This window comes from Spermophilus citellus (genome assembly GCF_964194105.1).
Source record: "Spermophilus citellus genome assembly, chromosome: X".
Taxonomy (NCBI): Eukaryota; Metazoa; Chordata; class Mammalia; order Rodentia; family Sciuridae; genus Spermophilus; species Spermophilus citellus.
In genome coordinates this window covers 121,147,178-121,165,866 of record NC_138190.1, presented here as the reverse complement: position 1 = coordinate 121,165,866, position 18,689 = coordinate 121,147,178, and the positions used below count along the sequence as shown (strand labels likewise).

The window sequence follows — 18,689 nt, the reverse complement described above, 5'->3', positions numbered from 1 at the left end:
ATTGTAAGCCCAAAGAAATTAATCACAATGATGATATTTCAGATATGAAAAAAAGACAAGGAAGAGGATCCTCTTATATTGGTCATTATGGGTAACACCCTGTCAGATGAACTGTGAGAATATTCAGTGTCACATAGGTTAAAACCTAACCGGTTTTGGTGTTGGTTGTTCCCCTTCTCCTTCTCCTTCTCTTCTCCTTCTCCTTCTCCTTCTCCTTCTCCTTCCTTCTCCTTCTCCTTCTCCTTCTCCTTCTCCTTCTCCATCTCCATCTCCATCTCCATCTCCATCTCAGAACAACTCTGAACAAATCGTCTACAAACTTAGGAACACAGCAACCTGGATCTGACAGCACAAGCATACCATACATTCTTCTTTTCTTTCTGTGTTTTGTTCCGTGTTGCTAAAATAGCACACCTGTCAAAGCAGCCAGGTACAGCAGGGTTCAGCACAACTAAAATTGTATAAAAAAAGGAACAGATAAATTATAAGGTAATAGTACAACTCTCACATCCAGTACCTCATTGTCATCTCAAAAGCAAGCTGACAGCTGAGCCAGCCCACTAGTGCAGTGTTGATGAAAAATACTGACATCTTCACTCGAGAGCTACACTGGTACTAAACCTGACTTTAGCAAATTCAAACCTTCATGCTGAGCTTGAAGTATGAGAAAATTGGAATTGAAATGGCTGTCTTCCTCTACTCTCTTCATACCCATGAGAGAGGAAAGGGAGGGAAATGAGACAAGAGAACAATGGCCATAGTAGAGGTACTCTTAGACAAATGGTTAGGGAATGAGCCCCAAGAACAAATATAAATCACTTAGGAGCAGAATAATCTAATTATTTATCTGTCTCCTCGACTTAACTTTAAGGTCTATTACAGCAGGATTTTGTGTGCTTTGTTCAATATTGTATCCCAGTGTCTAGCACATAGTAGATGCTAAGTATATTTTCTGAGTGAGTGAATAAAGTTAACACTCAAGACAATAAAATCACTGAAATAGTCTTTTACACACACACACACACACACACACACACACACACAATTCAATCTACATACCTTGGGCCCACCTTTAAAACATCAAGATGAAATAGAAGGACCCTAGTCTAACAATTATGAAAGTTGAATTATACTCCATGTTTTACCACTAAATCTCAATATCTCTCTCTCTCTCTCTCTCTCTCTCTCTCTCTCTCTCTCTCTCTCTCTCTCTCCCTCCCTCCCTCCCTCCCTCCCTCATTTTGTCTGTCTGTCAGATGCAGTTGGACCAGATGACCCCAAATGTCATTTCCAGCCTGTGCTCTAAATGAAAGCTGAAGGTGCTTTTTTAGAGAGAAACAGGGGGGAAATGAACTTTTCTCATTTGTGTGCAAGAAACAAGATCTGTTTCCTCAAGCCTTGCTCAATAAGGGAAAGATTTTGTTCTTGTTTTCAAATAACCTATGAAGTGAAAATCATAGGGTGGTTTTAAAAAAAATCATAGGTGTAGTTTTAAAAAAAACTACAATCTTTTAGAATATAGATGTCATTTAAATCAAATATAAAAGCCTTAAAAGTTAGAAAAACCCATCAGCCAAGGTTGAAAGTGTCTTCTTATCTAAACTTGTCACCTCCTAAGGTCTCTGAGAGGTGATAGAATTTTGCATGTGGATGCCCTGTCTGAGGTGCTAATTGTCTTCATTTCAAAAGCCCTAGGCTGTTCTCAAGTCCAGGTAGATTAAAAGAACCATGCCAAGGGTGGTCAGTTTTATAGAGTGGATCTGACATTTCAAAATTTTTTCCCTAACCTTTCTAAGCTAACTTTCTTCTTCCACTAGCTTATCTATAGGTGTGAATTCTCCAGTGACAGTGTTATGATATTGTCACCTGTGATGAGTTTACACATTCTCTCAGCACTTACTAAAATTCACTTCCTCTACAAAAAAAAATGTGAAAAGAAAAAAATTTTAAATGTCTCTTTTAAAAAAAAAAAAGCACCTCCTTTAGATAATATCTGGCTATAGGAGGCTGTTTTTCTCTAAAAGCCCTTTTGAAAGTGAGAAGCCAAAGACAGGATTGTTGTATTTATTAAGCCTGCTTTAATATTTATTCTTTAAACCATTTATGAGCACCTACTACATACCAGATAATACAGTAGGTACTTAGGATAGAGAAAATAAAAGCATATGACCTGCACTCAAGTATGTTACAGGCTAGTGAAGAAGACAAGCAATCAGACTATTACAATTCACTTAAGAGATGTTGACAGAGGAAAGGATAGGGCTCTACAGTGGGACATCTAGCTCAACTGACATTCTGAACCTGCATGATTTCTTCAAGATGGCAAGTTGTTTATATTTCTGTGTTCTATGCAAAACCCTTTTACTTATCCTAAAAGAAAGCCCCTTAATGCTAGCTGAAACTGCCTGCTTCTGAGGTTTTATTCTTGGGGGTAACAGTAACACAACACATCTGATATGGGTTATTAGATCAGACACACTGTTTTGGCCTGGATCTCATTTGTTACTATGTCGTGGAAAGTTCTTGAGTGTCAAGGTCTGTTTTCCAGGCTTATAAGCCTAGAATCTAGATCATCAGTTTATCTATTCAAGGTCACAGAACACTGAATAATTTTGGGTTTGTTTTTAAAGTGATCTAGACAGGTACAGTGGCATGCACCTGTAGTCCCACCTACTCAGGAAGATTGCTTGAGCCCAGAAGTTTGGTGTCAGCCTGGGCAACAAACCAAGACTCCATTTCTTAAAAAAAAATTAAGTGATCTAGGCATCTTATATTCTGGGACAAAGTGGATATACAAATGTCTTATTGACCCACTGTTCTTTTTGTTCCTTTCTAGACCAAATGAAGGCAATTCCTTGGCCATTTTTTCTTACCTTTCCCTTAAGGATAAATGAAAGTGAGTATACAATGTCCCTTGAACCTAACAGATACTTTATACTGTTCTTTCTACAGTTTATAAACCCCTGGAAGATCTTAGCCTAAATCTTAGCACAGTATCTGGAATCTAGTTAGCACCCTCCCTTTCCCCTTCCTCTTTCCCTTATAGTGAGAACTTTCTGCAAGTAGAGACGCTTCTAATTTGCCTCCTTTACATAATTTCTGACATTGACTATTTTGACATTTATCATTTAACAACAGTTACCCTGTGGTCTGCCTCACTTTGGTAGAAACAATTCTTCACATTCCAAACCTCAGCACTTGACAAAGAAATAAATCATCCTGTAGCTCTTTTGGCCTTATCAATCCAGGTACCTTTGGATTGTAACTGAATCATCTTTCTGCCTCCCTTGACCTTGGGTGGGGGCCCTCAGAGTATGACATCATCACAAGCAAATATCACTTCTTTATAAATGAGGCTCCAACTTGCCATCTAAAAATCTGTTCTGAAAGTTGAATTATACTCCATGTTTTATCAGGTACATGGTTTTTTTTAATTTTTTTTTATTGGTTGTTCACAACATTACGAAGCTCTTGACATATCATATTTCATACATTAGATTGAAGTGGGTTATGAACCCCCAATTTTACCCCAAATGCAGATTGCAGAATCACGTCAGTTACACATCCACAATTTTACATAATGCCCTATTAGTAATTGTTGTATTCTGCTACCTTTCCTATCCCCCACTATCCCCCCTCCCCTCCCCTCCCATCTTCTCTCTCTACCCCACCTACTGTAATTCATTTCTCTCCTTAGTTTATTTTCCCATTCCCCTCACAACCTCTTATATGTAATTTTGTATAGCAATGGGGGTCTCCCTTCATTTCCATGCAATTTCCCTTTTCTCTCTCTTTCCCTCCCATCTCATGTCTAATGTTAATCTTTTCTTCCTGCTATTCCTCCCTGCTCTGTTCATAGTTGCTCTCATTATATTAAAGAAGACATTTGGTATTTGTTTTTTAGGGTTTGGCTAGCTTCACTAAGCATAATCTGCTCTAGTGCCATCCATTTGCCTGCAAATTCTATGATTTTGTCATTTTTTATTGCTGCCTAGTACTCCAATGTGTATAGATGCCACATTTTTTATCCATTCATCTATTGAAGGGCATCTGGGTTGGTTCCACAGTCTAGCTATTGTGAATTGTGCTGCTATGAACATCGATGTGGCAGTATCCCTGTAGCATGCTCTTTTAAGGTCTTCAGGGAATAGTCCGAGAAGGGCAATAGCAGGGTCAAATGGTGGTTCCATTCCCAGCTTTCCCAGGAATCTCCAAACTGCTTTCCAAATTGGCCACACCAGCAATGTACAAGTGTACCCTTTTCTCCACATCCTCGCCAGCACTTGTTGTTGTTTGACTTCATAGTGGCTGCCAATCTTACTGGAGTGAGATGGTATCTTAGGGTGGTTTTGATTTGCATTTCTCTGACTGCTAGAGATGGTGAGCATTTTTTCATGTACTTGTTGATTGATTGTATATCCTCCTCTGAGAAGTGTCTGTTCAGGTCCTTGGCCCATTTGTTGATTGGGTTATTTGTTATCTTATTGTCTAATTTTTTGAGTTCTTTGTATACTCTGGATATTAGGGCTCTATCTGAAGTGTGAGGAGTAAAAATTTGTTCCCAGGATGTAGGCTCCCTATTTACCTCTCTTATTGTTTCTCTTGCTGAGAAAAAACTTTTTAGTTTAAGTAAGTCCCATTTGTTGATGACATCATCACAAGCAAATATCACTTCTTTATAAATGAGGCTCCAACTTGCCATCTAAAAATCTGTTCTGAAAGTTGAATTATACTCCATGTTTTATCAGGTACATGTTTTTTTGTTTTTTGTTTTGGAAGCTCAAAAATAAAGTTCCACCACTGGTACTTAATCTATAAGATTAAGTCCAAAAGACTGTTATTTTGTCAATGTATTTTTGTCTAAACATTTATAAAAAAAAAACTTTTGATGTTTTAAAACATGAATTATTACTTTGGTTTATACATCACAAACACCAAAATTTGGAAAAGGAATAAAATGAAATGGACTGTAAACATCCCCTTAACAGGTTTGAAAATACAAATTAACTATTATCATCTGGTAAACAAAACAGCTAATGATGGATTTTTAAATGCATTGTGTAGTTATATAAGGCAACATTGGCAGTGTTTTTCTTTTCCTTCTCAGTAATAAGGATTTCATGAAAAAATGCTAGAATCTTTGATCAATTGGGAATTCACTAGTATGAGTCTTTTACAAAGCAGGTCAACTATATTCTAAAATTTCGAAACTATGCAATTTTGGGAATTTTAGTAATAATAGTATGAAATTTTCAATATTTTCTCACTCCTTTTCTGGAGCCAATGTTGTTCATCAAAATGATCAAAATAAATATATATCAAGCAAAAAATAAATGATATTAAATCCCCTAAAACTTTTACTTATAGACAAAACCCTGAGAGAGCGCTTTGTCATCATTTAATAAACACTAGGATATGGTTTAATGCTGCTTACCACAAAAGTAATCATAGGTTTCTGCCTTGTGTGCAATAATTTTAGTAATGTAGTGAAAAATGAAGAATAAAGCCTAAAATAGTAGATACAGACATAAAAATCAAAGACCTGGACAATGTCTCAAGTGAAGCTGTAATACTGCACATTACTTTGAAGTAAAGCAAAGCCAACTTTCTTAGCAATTTTGTAGTTCACTGGGGGCACAATTTGAAACCATCTAGCTACCATGGAAGCTTTACAACCCAAAATGGTACATACTGACTTTGGATACTTCTAAAATCCTTTAGCAAATACTGGGATTTAGTACGTATTTACAGAGGTTTCTCATAACTTGTGTTCCCAAACTTTATAATTTTTTTCTTTGGTCCCAGGGATTACCCCAGAGGTGTTTAACCACTCAGCCACATCCCCAGCCCTTTTTTTAGTTTTTATTTAGAGATAGAGTCTCGCTAATTTGCTTAGGGCTTCCCTAAGTTGCTCATGCTAGTTTTGAACTTAAAATCCTTCTGCCTCAGCCTCTCAAGACAGTAGGTAGACTTTTAAGATGGTAGTATTAGGGCTGGGGATGTGGCTCAAGCGGTAGCACGCTCGCCTGGCATGCGTGGGGTGCTGGGTTCGATCCTCGGCACCACATAAAAATAAAATAAGGATGCTGTGTCCACCGAAAACTAAAAAGTAAATATTAAAAAAAACTCTCTCTCTCTCTCAAAAAAAGATGGTAGTATTGAATAGATTCTGAGGTAGTTTCACTCTTACAAAGAGCCTACAAAAATGGTCCATTTGCCTGTGTTTCAGCTGCATGTAACAATAATAGTAATAACACAATTCAATGGATCATCACAAAAATCCTATACTCAAATGGTAAAAGACTGCTTCTTGTTAGAAGTATATTGACTGTGAGAGGGACATTTATAGAGGGATTCTTAATTTTAAATGAGAAAATAATCATTTACTAATTGATGCCCTTTGCTATATAGAATCTTTCAAAAAATGACACCTACAGGCCAAAAGATATGATGTTAACAATTGAGGAAAAGGCTGAAAACTACAGTCTGTTGAATACTTACCTTATTTTTTTCTAATGGAACACAAGGTCATTGAAGCCAATAACAATTACTTCCTCAGAGTACATTACCCAACTGATAACAACACTGTCCTGAATACGTGCCGTTTACCTGATCTGCAAAGTAATAAAAAAAAAAAAAAAAAGATCTTAAGGGCATTGCTTACCTCTAAAATTGACATTTGGGATGACAAAATGTTTATCAACAATTGCTTTATACCCCAGAGAAGTTAGACCAGACAGGTCAGAATTTAATTGACTGGAGGAATTCATAGGTCCATTGAAGAGAATGCTTCCAACAGTGAACAAAATAGGGTGTTATACTCAAAGAATTGTATGAGGTATTCTGGGTTATAGATATCTAGTGCAGCAACACTTCCTATACTTATTTCAATGTGCTTCTGAATATTTTTATTAAATATAAAAAATAAACATTAGTCAATGAGGAAACTTGGGGAGTCCTCATGATTAAGATTATAAATGGTCCTACTCACTGGCAGCCTAGATAGTCTCACATCCTAAAATTTGGAGATATTACTCAGAATGGGTAAAAGGTTAAGATAGTGTGATATGATATAATGGGAAGAATACATGTTGGGGTTTTTAGCTCCCCCCCTTCCCTCCTGACCTGCAGGAGAGATTGGGAGAGAGCACGCCCCACCCCACCAGGACAACCAAGAAAGGAAAGGCCCACTGATGACCCGAACCCAGCCCTCCCCCGCCAGAGGACAATCAGGGAGACCAGTCAAAGCCGGATCTCAGTTTATTGAAAAAACACACACAGCTAATATAAGGCACTGGAGCCAATCAGGGTAAAGGTCAGTAGGGTGGGGCGAGTTCACGTGTATACCCACCCTACAGGCAGTAATAGGAGACAAGAGCTGTCCTTGAGGGCTGTAGGGTTCTGAGCCAATCCCAGAGGTGGTCTGATTTTTCCTCACCGAAATGCCTTCTGGCTGATCGCACCAGGCGCTATCTTAGCCACATGTGGCCCCAGGACCGGGAAGCGGATAGCAAGTTAGGTTTCCTCCTTTCTGATGCAACATGCCCCACATGTTACATTATGCCCTACAAATACAGACATACGGAGCCAATCAAATTTCATTTTGTAGCCAGGCTTCACCAATCACCAAATTTGGGTATTGACTTAACACATTTGTAAAATGGTATGATAGTGTCCATTTTGAAGAAATATTAATATAGATACTTATCATAACTACAGTCAACAAAAGGCATAATATGCTTAGAGAGTCTGGCACACAGTTAGCACTCAATGGTAGCTCTCACCATTAGCCCCTAATAAAACCTATACTAATTACCCTAGCATCAAGATCAGAACTCCAATGGTAGGGAATGGGAACTAAAATTTGTTGGAGCCCAGAGAAATTTAGTAATTTCTTTGAGGTCACATGGCTAGTGAGTAATGGAGCAAGTTTCTGAACTCAGGTCTTTCTGGCTTCAAAGCCCATGCTCTTGTCATAGAAACCTGCTGCCCTTTCTTTTGTGTACCCAGCCTAAAAGAAAATAGTGATTTGGCAGCCTCAATGAATTCAGGTTGCTTTGAAAAAGGTCAGCCCTGGAAGACTGTATAATCATATTAAAATACATAAAGGCTACGCATAGAGGGACTCTATTTTCATATAGACCTAAATGTGTGCCAATGAATAGCAGAGTCTGTTTTGAAGCCATAAAAGCAGCAATTATAGTGAGATCTAGAATGACCTGCTGGTACATGAAAATAGATTATGCTGGAACATTCCCAAGTCTCAAGTCTGTGTCCTATATTCCAAAAATTTCAAGGAACTATCAGCAAACATGAATATCACAAAGTCTGCCCCAACCCAGGCAACATAGCTTTGGGTTTGATGTCTGTGATGAATCCCTTCCTTTCTAATACTCCCCTCCCAAGTAACCGAGGCACCCCAATAAATCATTAACTTTGGGTTTGATGTCCATATTGAATTCCTTCCACTCCAATGCTCCCCTTCCAGTTTCAAAGCTCTCCCCCCATAATCATTAGCTCTTAGGGAAATGAAAATTCTAGTGAGGCAAGGTCACTTTTGTTCTCTGTTCCCATTCCCGTCCCTAAGTCAAGCAGGTAACCAGCCTCTATTCCCCTTAACCTCATGGAATATTTGTTCTGAACAGCCTACAGCATGGCTACTTCCCAGAATCATGAGCACCTTGAAGATACAGTGTGTAGGAGGGGACAGTACCTTGGAGAGCAGAAAGGCAGGAGGAAAATTTCTGCTCATAGGACATCAGGGGGCCTGGAGGAAACAAGACTTCAGGGAAACAGCTTCTCCATACACGGAGGGAAGCTTTAGGACTCTAGCCTAGGCAGAAGCACCCTCCTACCTAAGCCCCCTTTCTGCATGTCCCACCAGTCTTAGAACAGCAGACATGCCATGTGGACCTGGATAGTGAAGGCACCAAAGAGGTACCTCCAATTCTTGGATGAATGGAAAGAAGAGAAGGAGTCCTCCAATAGGAAATGAGATTGAAATTCCCTTCATCTCACTGAGAGAAAAGGATTTAATCTGCCGCCTCTAAGCAAATCTGCCTCCCACCCCCAATCCCACCTCCACACCATACACACTACACAGGATACATATGAGAAGTGCAAACTCTTTATTGCTAATTAGGATCAGAAAACCCCCTCATTAACATCATTGAGGTGGGCAGGATCTCCAAGGAAACTTTGGGAAACCTTTTGTTCAGACGGGAAGTGGATCTCACCTCTCACCTCCCACCCCCTGGGCTCTATCCTGGCTCCTCCTTGCCTTGAAGAAACAGAGAGCCTGCATAACACATCCAGTGGAAGAAAAGGGACCCAAGAGCACTCTGGAGTGCTAGCCCTGATTCCATTCTATTTTAATCCAATTAATTCTCCTAAGAGAAGCACTGGCCATACAAAGAGCATTGCCCCATGTCTGTCTTTGGAATCCATTTTGTTATTCACTATTAGATGGAAAGGTACTTGAGATGGGGGCAGCCGGGAGGGCTAGAATGTATAGTCAACATTCCCCAAACACTACCTTTTTTCATGACAGTTCTGGTGGGCTGCAGGGCAGCTAGGATAATAGTTGATCCACACTTTCATGAGGACACCTTGCTGGTATTTGCCACTGCTCATTTGTCTCCCTTGTGACCAAGGAGATGAGTAGTTTGGTCACTCAATTACTTTGCCCCCAGAATACAAAAATGATCTGAATGTTATCTCAATTGGTTTTACCCAAGGCCATACTACATGCAAGGCAAAAAAGACATTCCTGACGTACACTGTATCTCAAATTATGCTCTTTTCTATCATTTAAACAACAGAAAAAGATTATGCTATAGGCACCAGATAATACCATGTAGTTCAGTTAATAACATTTTTTATGATTAAATGAAATTAATCAATTTGCTATCATATATAGAATTTAACAGTTCAACCCCTGCCAAACTCTTCCAAGTTAATTCCTTGTCCCAGTGGAAAAATTAATTGCTAACAAAGCAATTTAGTTTTTCATTGTCCACCTGAAGAGTACCAAGGTATTTCTTCTTCATTGATTTCCTCTCTTCTCAGCTCCAGTCAGTGGTGGTGAGGGGTCTCAGTAAAGTATGGGTCCATCAAAACCAAGGTGTAATTTCTTTCAGCTCTGATGAGATCTTTTAGTGGGCAAGATTCAGCTTCTTCAGCAACAAAGTAGGATTAAGACAAAAAAAAAAAAAAAACCAGGACCTCACCTATAAAACTTAAGAACCAAAAAGAATCAACATGAACACTATAGTAGTTTCCAAAGGGACAAGAGTGTTTTCAAGAAAAAGTGCTTTCTAAAATTCAACATAACTCATAACTCTATAACCATATGGCTGTTCCCAAATACATAGCATTTTCAGGAAAAGGGGGTTAAGAAGAAAATAGAAAAGAGGGGTTGCATGGGGAAAGTCTTCATAATCAGATTCTCCAGGGTATAAACCACTCCATAACAGCCATCAAGAATCCACCACCTGCAAAATTTAAATGCAATTAGGAGAAATTTCCAATTTAAAGAGTGTTTTTCAATAGCCTCTCTTTGTTGAAGTAAATGAATGAAATAATATAATTACATTTGTGTTCACAATAGTAAACACAAAAGTAGTTAATCTGAGTAATGAGATAATAGGTTATTTTACTTGATTTTCTGAATAATTTTGGTATCATATTTTCTGTGAAGTTACCTTTTGTCAGAAGGTGGCCGAGGGACTTAGGAAATTGGTTTCTCTTTAAAGTGTTTCCATTCTTACTTACCTTCCTGAAATCAGTGAGTTTGTCCTGTGTTGACACCTCCACCCTCAACTGGCACAGAGGCTTTCTTGCATTTGTAACAAGCTGTGCGCCATGAAAAATTCATGGCTTTACACCATAGGCAGACCCAATTCTCTTGATTGTAGCGTGAGGCATACTTCTCCTGATGCTGGGAACCCAGTGTTCTTTTCCCTTGTGGTTGCTTGGCCTTCTGCCACTGAGGCTGCTGTTTCTTTGGGCTTTCTCTCACAGCTTGACTCCAGCTCTCCCACACAGGGGTTGTCTGGGGCCTCTCTGCACCTTCTTCCAGATCATGACTTCTGTTCAACCCTGAGACAGTTATCCCCAGAGCTCTCTGTAAATGTTCTTCCTGGCTGTTGCTCCCACTGAACTCAAGGGGTGCCATTCCCTGGGCCCTCTCTGGACCTTCTTCCTGGCAGTGGCTTCTGCTGTGCTCCAGGGAATACATTCCCTCGGGCCTCTGATGAACTTCTTCTTGGCTATGGTGCCCACTTTCTTCAAGTAGGTGTGTTACCTGGGGCATCTGTGGACTCTCTTTCTGGCTGTGGTTACCCAGGTCAACCAGGGAGACAATCCCCTGATCACTCTGTAGACCTTTTTCTTCGCTATGGGTCCCTGTGTCTCCCAGGGAGACCATCCCCTGGGGTATTTCTGGACCTTCTTCCTTGATGTGACTCCCTATGTCAACTAGGGAAGTCATCCCTTGAGACTGCTCTGGTTCTTCCTGTTGGATATGACACACACTGTCCTCACCGGGGAGCATTCCCTGAGACCTCTGTGGACCTACTTCTTGGCCACAGTTCCCCATGTTGACTAGGGAAGCCGTCACCTGGGGTTTCTCTAGACCTTCCTGGCTGAGGCTTCTGTTGTCCCCTAGGACAGACCCCTGAAGGTTCGCAGAACCTTCAGCCTGGACATAGTATCTCTGGTCCCACAGAGGGATTGTCTCATTCTGGAAGTTCCCTGCAACCCAGGAGCCAGGTGGACAGAACCCCACAGGTGGCATCTGAAGTGGGACTACTCCTGCTTCTGCTTCCATGACTCCTGCAGGTGGTGGAGGTGGCAAGTACGGGAATCCCACTGGTAATGGTGGTGGGATTGGGACTGACTGTGGCACCAGGACTTGCACAGGGGGTTGCACAGGCGAGGCCCAAGGAGTCGGGGGTCCTGGCATATAAAGGACAGCTGTCGGGGCTGATGTTGGAGCCTCGAAATACAGCCTGTCATTTCTCCCTACGGCTCCCACTTCTCGCTGCTGCTCTGCATTCTGGGGCCAAACTGCAGGCCCTGGTTGATCGGCTCTCAGACTAGGGACTATATCATGGGCTGGGGGGGCAACCTGTGCCACCCCTTCAACCTGGAACAGCCTCCCACGCAGCATATCACTTTCATTCACTGCCTGTTGCAAGGCAGATCGGGTGAAGAGCAACTGTGTAACCACCTCGTCACGCTCCTCACGAAGCTGCTGCAACTTGGAAGCCAGCGCCCAGCAAGTTGCCTCGCGCTCCTCCACCTGATCCTGCAGCCTACGGACCCGACGCCCCTGCTGCTCCCGCTGCCTGGCCACCACTCGCACGCCCAGGGCCAGGGCGCTCCAAGTGCACGCCCTCTTGAGGGCACGAGGCACCTGCGGGTCCACCACCACAGTGCAAAGCCGGTCCTCCACCTCGTTCCAGGGACGAGAGCGAAAGGCCATGTAGAACCCTGGGCCACCACCATTCATGAGAACTTCATTATTAATGAACCGGACCACCTCATTGTGGCGAAAGCCACTGGCGTGGTCGCCAAATTCCACCGCCATGGCTGCTGCGGCCTAGGAAGTAGAGCGACGGCTTCGCCGCTGCTACTTCCGCCCCGCCCCGGGAGTCTGCAGCCACCAACTCTCTCCCCACACTCCTCGCTCAGTGCTCTTTCAGTCTTTGCTCAGTCCTGGCCCAGTCCTGGCCTCCTCCTCCCTCAACCCCCTCAGTCTCCTCACAAAGAACAAAGCCGCTCCTCTCACCACCACGCCAACCTCTGCGCCGCACGACGTGAAGCGTGGCGTCACAGAGAGAAGCTCTGACTCATGCCGCAAGGTTTGCTGGGACCAACCTCCCTCAGCACAGCACCAACTACTGGCAGAACAGGCAAGGTGGCTGAGGTAGGAACTGCAATGAGCCAATAGCCGCTTTGTTCATAGGAACTCGGAAAAGAAAATATCTTGCACAGCGGAATGAATTCCTAGGCAGGTGTCAAAGTCAAATAGATGATTGTAGGAAGACTGCTCTAGTCTCAGCTCCATCTCTTGTTTTCTTGTTATTACTTCAAGCCTCCTATTGGGTCAATCATGCTGTCTGCACACTTCCCTCCCCATCCTGAGCAGACGAACTGAGAATCCCTGTCATCAAAAAAAACAAGTGATTGAGCCATGACATCCTTGAGCACTTATGTGGAAATTCACTCCCATCTTTATCTGGTCAACCCTGATCTCAGATGGTATTTGTATTCTTTTTGGACTAAACGTTCTTCCTATGAACTGGACCTTCCCTAGTAGAAATACAAAAGGGAAACTTCCAGCCTATATTGGGCTGGAATCCAAGCCAAAAAACAAAGCACATGGTAAAGGTAATTATATAGGATAACACAAAAGACAGTATTAGTTTATTTTTGGAATGTAACTCCTCTTTAATATATGACTTTTAAAACTACTGTATAAAAATATAAATCTATGTTGGGTATATAATATATAAATATGAAATTTATGAAAATAACAATGTTGAAGGGGTGGAGCTACATTAGAGCAAATGTTTTGGTAGATTTTTCAAATAAAATTGGTATTACTCTGGACTATAATGTTATAATTAACATTATAATTGTAATCCCCTGGGTAACTATTAAGAAAATTTATAATTTATATATATGATTGAGAAGGGAATCAACATTGTATAATATAAAAAAAATTAATGAAACAAAAAAGTCAGTAATAAAGAAAATGGGGAGAAGACATGATATATTAAAATTCAAATAGCAAGATGTCAGAAGTTGTTCCCTATCAGTAAATATATTAAATGTGAATGAATTTTAAAAGGCAAAGATCAGAAGGATAGATAACTGGAAAAAAACATCATCCAAATATATTGTGTCCACAAGAGACTCATTTTAGACCCAAAGACACAAATACATTTAAAGTAAATGGGTGGAAAAGGTTAGTATTCCAAGTAAATAATCAATTGAGATCTATAGTAGCTTTACAAATAAAGCAGGCTTTAAGACAAAAATTGTTTGAGAAAAGGAGGTTTAAAATGTTTGTTCTATCTATAAAATATCAGTTATAAACAGAAGATATTATATAATGTTTAAAATGGTAATCTATCAATAAGATATATCAGTTATAAACATATATGCATCTAACAGCAAAGTCCCAAAATACTTGCATAAATGGACAGACAATGGGGAGATATAGAAATTCTACATAATAGATGGTGACTCCATTATCCCATTTTTAATAATAGAAGAACTTACCAAAATATCAGGAAGGAAATATAAGACTTGAACAATGCTGTTACAGTTTGGATCTGTGAATGTCTTCCAGAAGTTCATGTGTTGAAGGCTTGTTCCCCAGTTTAGCAATGTCTAGAGGTGGGGCTTTTGGGAACTGATAAGAACTCTGACATCACTGATAGATGAATGACCTACTGGGAGGTGGTGGAAACTATAGGCAGGTGGGGCATGGTTGGGAGAAATAGGTCTCTGGGAACATGCCCATGGAGCATATGCATGGCTCCTTCCTTTCTCTGCTTCCCAGCTGCCATAAGCTGAGTAGCTTTCTTCTACCATGCTCCTTCACTGAAAGGGTAAAGTTTCTAAGCTGCAAGGCCTGAGTTAAAATGTAAAGGACTAGGTATTGTAAAGTTTCTGAACTGCACACAGAACCTGAAATTCCTGAGGCAATTAAGACAATGCCCGGTACTGACCATTTAGTTGTTAAAAAACCTGGACCCTGTGCAGTTTGGCACGTAGGCATTCAGGGCCCAAACCAATCAGTTTGAATGTATCCCCTCCTTAGGATTGACCTATCACTCCCTCCTGACCTGTTCCCGCCAATGAACGTACTAATCATGTTTAGGAATTGTTGTTTGATTCTCCCGCGGTGTATGGTGATTTGTTAAAGGAGACTGTGATTATGCAAAGCCCCTGCCCTCCCCAAAAAGTGTACTTAAGCACTGCTCAACCCCTGCTGGGGGCTCTGGGCCGCTCTCCCTTGTTGAGTGGGCATGGAGCCCCAGCGTGCTGGATTCTCAATAAACCCCCTTCTGTGGTTGCATGAGTTGGTCTCTTGGTGGTCTCTTCCTCCGACATTCGCCGGACCCTTACAACACAATATGCCAAAACTACTGGAATTCAGCAAAAGTATTGTTTCAATGAAAATTTATAGTTATGAATATCTTTTTTTGAAAAAGCATATAACATTATTTTTCATATTGTCACTGTACTGTGATACAGTGCATATTCATAGAATCATCCATGTAAGTTCTATAATTCAAAGTTTTAAAAATATATTGAGTTATATCATTACAATCAATCTTAGAATATTGTCATCACCTTAGAAAAAAACCTGTACCCATTAGCAGTAATGTTTTTTCCTTCCTTTCTCAATCCCTAGCAAGCATTACTCTACTTTGTCTCTATGGACTTGCCACTTCTGAACATTCCATGTGAGTAGAATCATAAAACATGTGGCCTTTGTTGTCTGTCATCTTTCATTTAGCATAATGTTTTCAAGGCTCATTTATGTTAAAGCATCAATCAGTACAGTACTTATTTTCTTCTGCCCGTTTATTGGACGTTAGTTTGTTTCCTCTTCTTTTTTTTTTTTTTTTTTTTTTTGGTACTGGGAATTTTCATGGGTGCTTAACCACTGACCACACCTCTAGCCTTTTTTTTTATTTTTTATTTAGAGATAGGGCCTTGCTAAGTTTGAACTCATGACCACTGGCCTAAGACTCCTAAACTGTTGGGATTACAGGCATGTGACACCGAGCCTAGCTGTTTCCACTTTTTGGCTATTATTATTTTTGTTAAAGTATTTATGCTGTGAACAGTGAATTTTGTCAGTGAATGGATTTGTGTGCATTATAATTTTGATATCCACACAATAATATAATCTGAAAGAATGCATGCAAGCTGGGCACAGTGATGCATGGCTGTAATCCCAGCAGCTCAGGAGGCTAAGACAGAAGGGTCGTGAGTTCAAAGCCAGCCTTAGCAACAGCAAGGTGCTATGCAACTCAGTGATACCCTGTTTCTAAATAAAATACAAAATAGGACTGGAGATATGGCTCAGTGGTCGAGTACCCCTGAGTTCAATTCCCAGTACACCCCCAAAATGGCTAAAGTATTTTGTTGCATAAATTTAAGTTGTGTAATACTATTTTTAGCAATACATAAAAAGAGAAAAATTAGTTCCATAGGTAAGCGATATGTTATGTATTCACAATGGTGTTTTATTATCCAGCCATAACAAAAATGAGATCCTGTAATTTCCAGAAAAATAAATGGAGCTGGATGGTGTAATGCTAAGAGAAAAAAGAGACACATAAAGAAAAGTATCCCATGTTGTCTATTATACGTGGCAGCTAAAATAAAATTGATGTGAAAGTAGAGTATTGATTCTGGCTGGGAAGAGTTCTGGGCCATCAAGGGTGGAAGAAGGTTGGTTGGATATTATCAGTGCATATGTATGTATATATGAAAATATCATACCAAATCTCATAATATTTACAGTAGATATGTGTTAATAATATCCATCATGTCACTTAATACTCATTCCGCAATAAGAATACCTCAAATTCTACTCTTTGTAATTTCTAGTATATGATATAGTATTATTAACTATCATCCTCTAGTAACCACTGTTCTCAATACATTCAACATTTTTTTCCCAGATTTCCACACATAGAGTATGCAATGTATTTTTTTTCTATGTCGGGATCATTTCACTTACTGTGAAGTCTTTCACCTTCATCCATGATATTTTAAATGGCAGCATATTCTTTTCTTTTATTAGTAGGGTTTGAACCTAGCTTTGCTTTGCCACTGAGATGTATCCCCAGTCATTTTTATTTTTACTGTTAAGATAGCATCTTGCTAAATTGCTGAGATTGACCTTGAACTTTTGCCACCACTTCCACCTATAGCATCCTTTATAAAAGGTGAATGATAAGCCAGGTGTGGTGGCACATGCCTGTAACCCCAGGTACTCAAGAGGCTAAGGCAGGAGGATCACAAATTTGAAGCCAGTCTCAGCATCATAGTGAGACCCTCTGTATCTAAAAGAGATGCTGTCTCAAAATAATCTTAAAAAATGAAAAATTTTATATATGTATGCATTTTTATATATTTGACAGGAGAGCAGAGAATAATCACCAGATACCTGGATGTTAAATTAAACATCTTTGTACCTCTTCTCCATTTATCTTCCATAGGCACAGTTACCATATTAGAATGTCATTTTGTCATGTCTCCCCTTAGGAAACTTGACAGGGTAATATGTCCTCAATCACTGCAATATCTTTTCCTCATCCTGCATTTATGACTTGCATGAGACTGACACCAGGTACTCACAGGTACTTTGCCTCTTAAGAGTTCCTAGAGAATATCAGCCTCTGTGTACACCTCTCCTTCTACAGAGCAGCTTGAGTTTTGGGGGTGGACACTCTTGTGGGAGCAGCTGTACACCCTTGAACCTGACCACAACTTCTCCAAGGACATTTGGAATGGGGATTCTGGCATTTTCAAAAAGGACTTCCCAATTTATAAAAATAAGCAGGCTTCCTTCCTCCTCCAGGAAGGACCAGATGGAATCTCCAGTCAATTGACCTTGAGACTGATAGCCCACTAGGCTATCATGGTCAAGGTGATGAATCCATCCAAGCTAATGATCTGCTTCAGCCACTTGTACTTGGTGCTGGAAAGACCCAGGCAACAACAGGAATTGATGATGACAAAGAAAACCAGAGATACTCTCTTCAGTGAAGAACTTTTCCTTAGGTCTCACAAATTGATTGATTTCATTAAGTTCACCTTTGCTAGGTTCTTCTCAAATCTGCCCAGGAAGAGCTCTGTGGCACAAGTTCAGCTATCTAGTGTGCAGAGGCCCCTCGCCTTGGAGTCCACACGAGCCCAGCACCATTGTGCAGTCAATGGTGGATGCAGAGCCCCTGCAGCCCTTTATAGAAGACAGGCTCAAAAGGCCCCAAGAGAGCCCCTCCCCTCCCACCGCACGCTTTTTTTTTTTTTATTGTACCAGGAAGATTGAACGCAGGGGCACTTAACAACTGAGCCCCATTCCCAGCCCTTTTTTAATTTTTTTTTTTTTTTATTTTGAGACAGGCTCTCACTAAGGTGCTTAGAGCCTCCCTAAATTGCTGAGGCTGGCTTTGAATTTGTGATCCCCTTGTCTCAGCCTGCCAAGCTGCTGGGATTACAGGTATGCATCACTGCGCCCCACCTCCATTTCTCTCTAACTTTCACAATTGAGGGTAAATATATGGCCCTTGACTTTCTGAGTCTGGCTTATTTTGCTTAATATGATGCTCTCAAATTCCATCCATTTTCCTGCAAATAACAAAATTTTATTCTTTTTTAAGGTGGAATAAAACTCTATTGTGTATGTATGTATGTGTGTGTGTGTGTGTGTGTATATATATATATATATATATATATATATATATATATATATAATCACATTTTCTTTATTCATTCTTTTTTTGACAGAAACCTAGGCTGATTCTGATTTGACTATTGTGAAGTGTGCTGTTATAAATATGGATATGCATGTATCAATACACTATGCTTACTTTATTTTAGATAATACCAGGAATGGTATAGGAAGTTCATATGGTGCTTCCACTCCTAGT

At 40.3% G+C, this 18,689-nt stretch overlaps 1 protein-coding gene across 1 annotated transcript; it reads right to left on the bottom strand.

Moving 5' to 3' along the window:
- Nucleotides 1–10,783: 10,783 nt before the first annotated feature.
- Nucleotides 10,784–12,592, bottom strand: TEX13D (TEX13 family member D; the record flags this gene model as incomplete). The annotated part of the gene is made up of 1 exon (XM_081277747.1): nt 10,784–12,592. One exon carries the CDS (start codon nt 12,590–12,592, stop codon nt 10,784–10,786), a length of 1,809 nt encoding a protein of 602 aa, XP_081133873.1.
- Between the last annotated feature and the right edge of the window lie 6,097 nt (nt 12,593–18,689).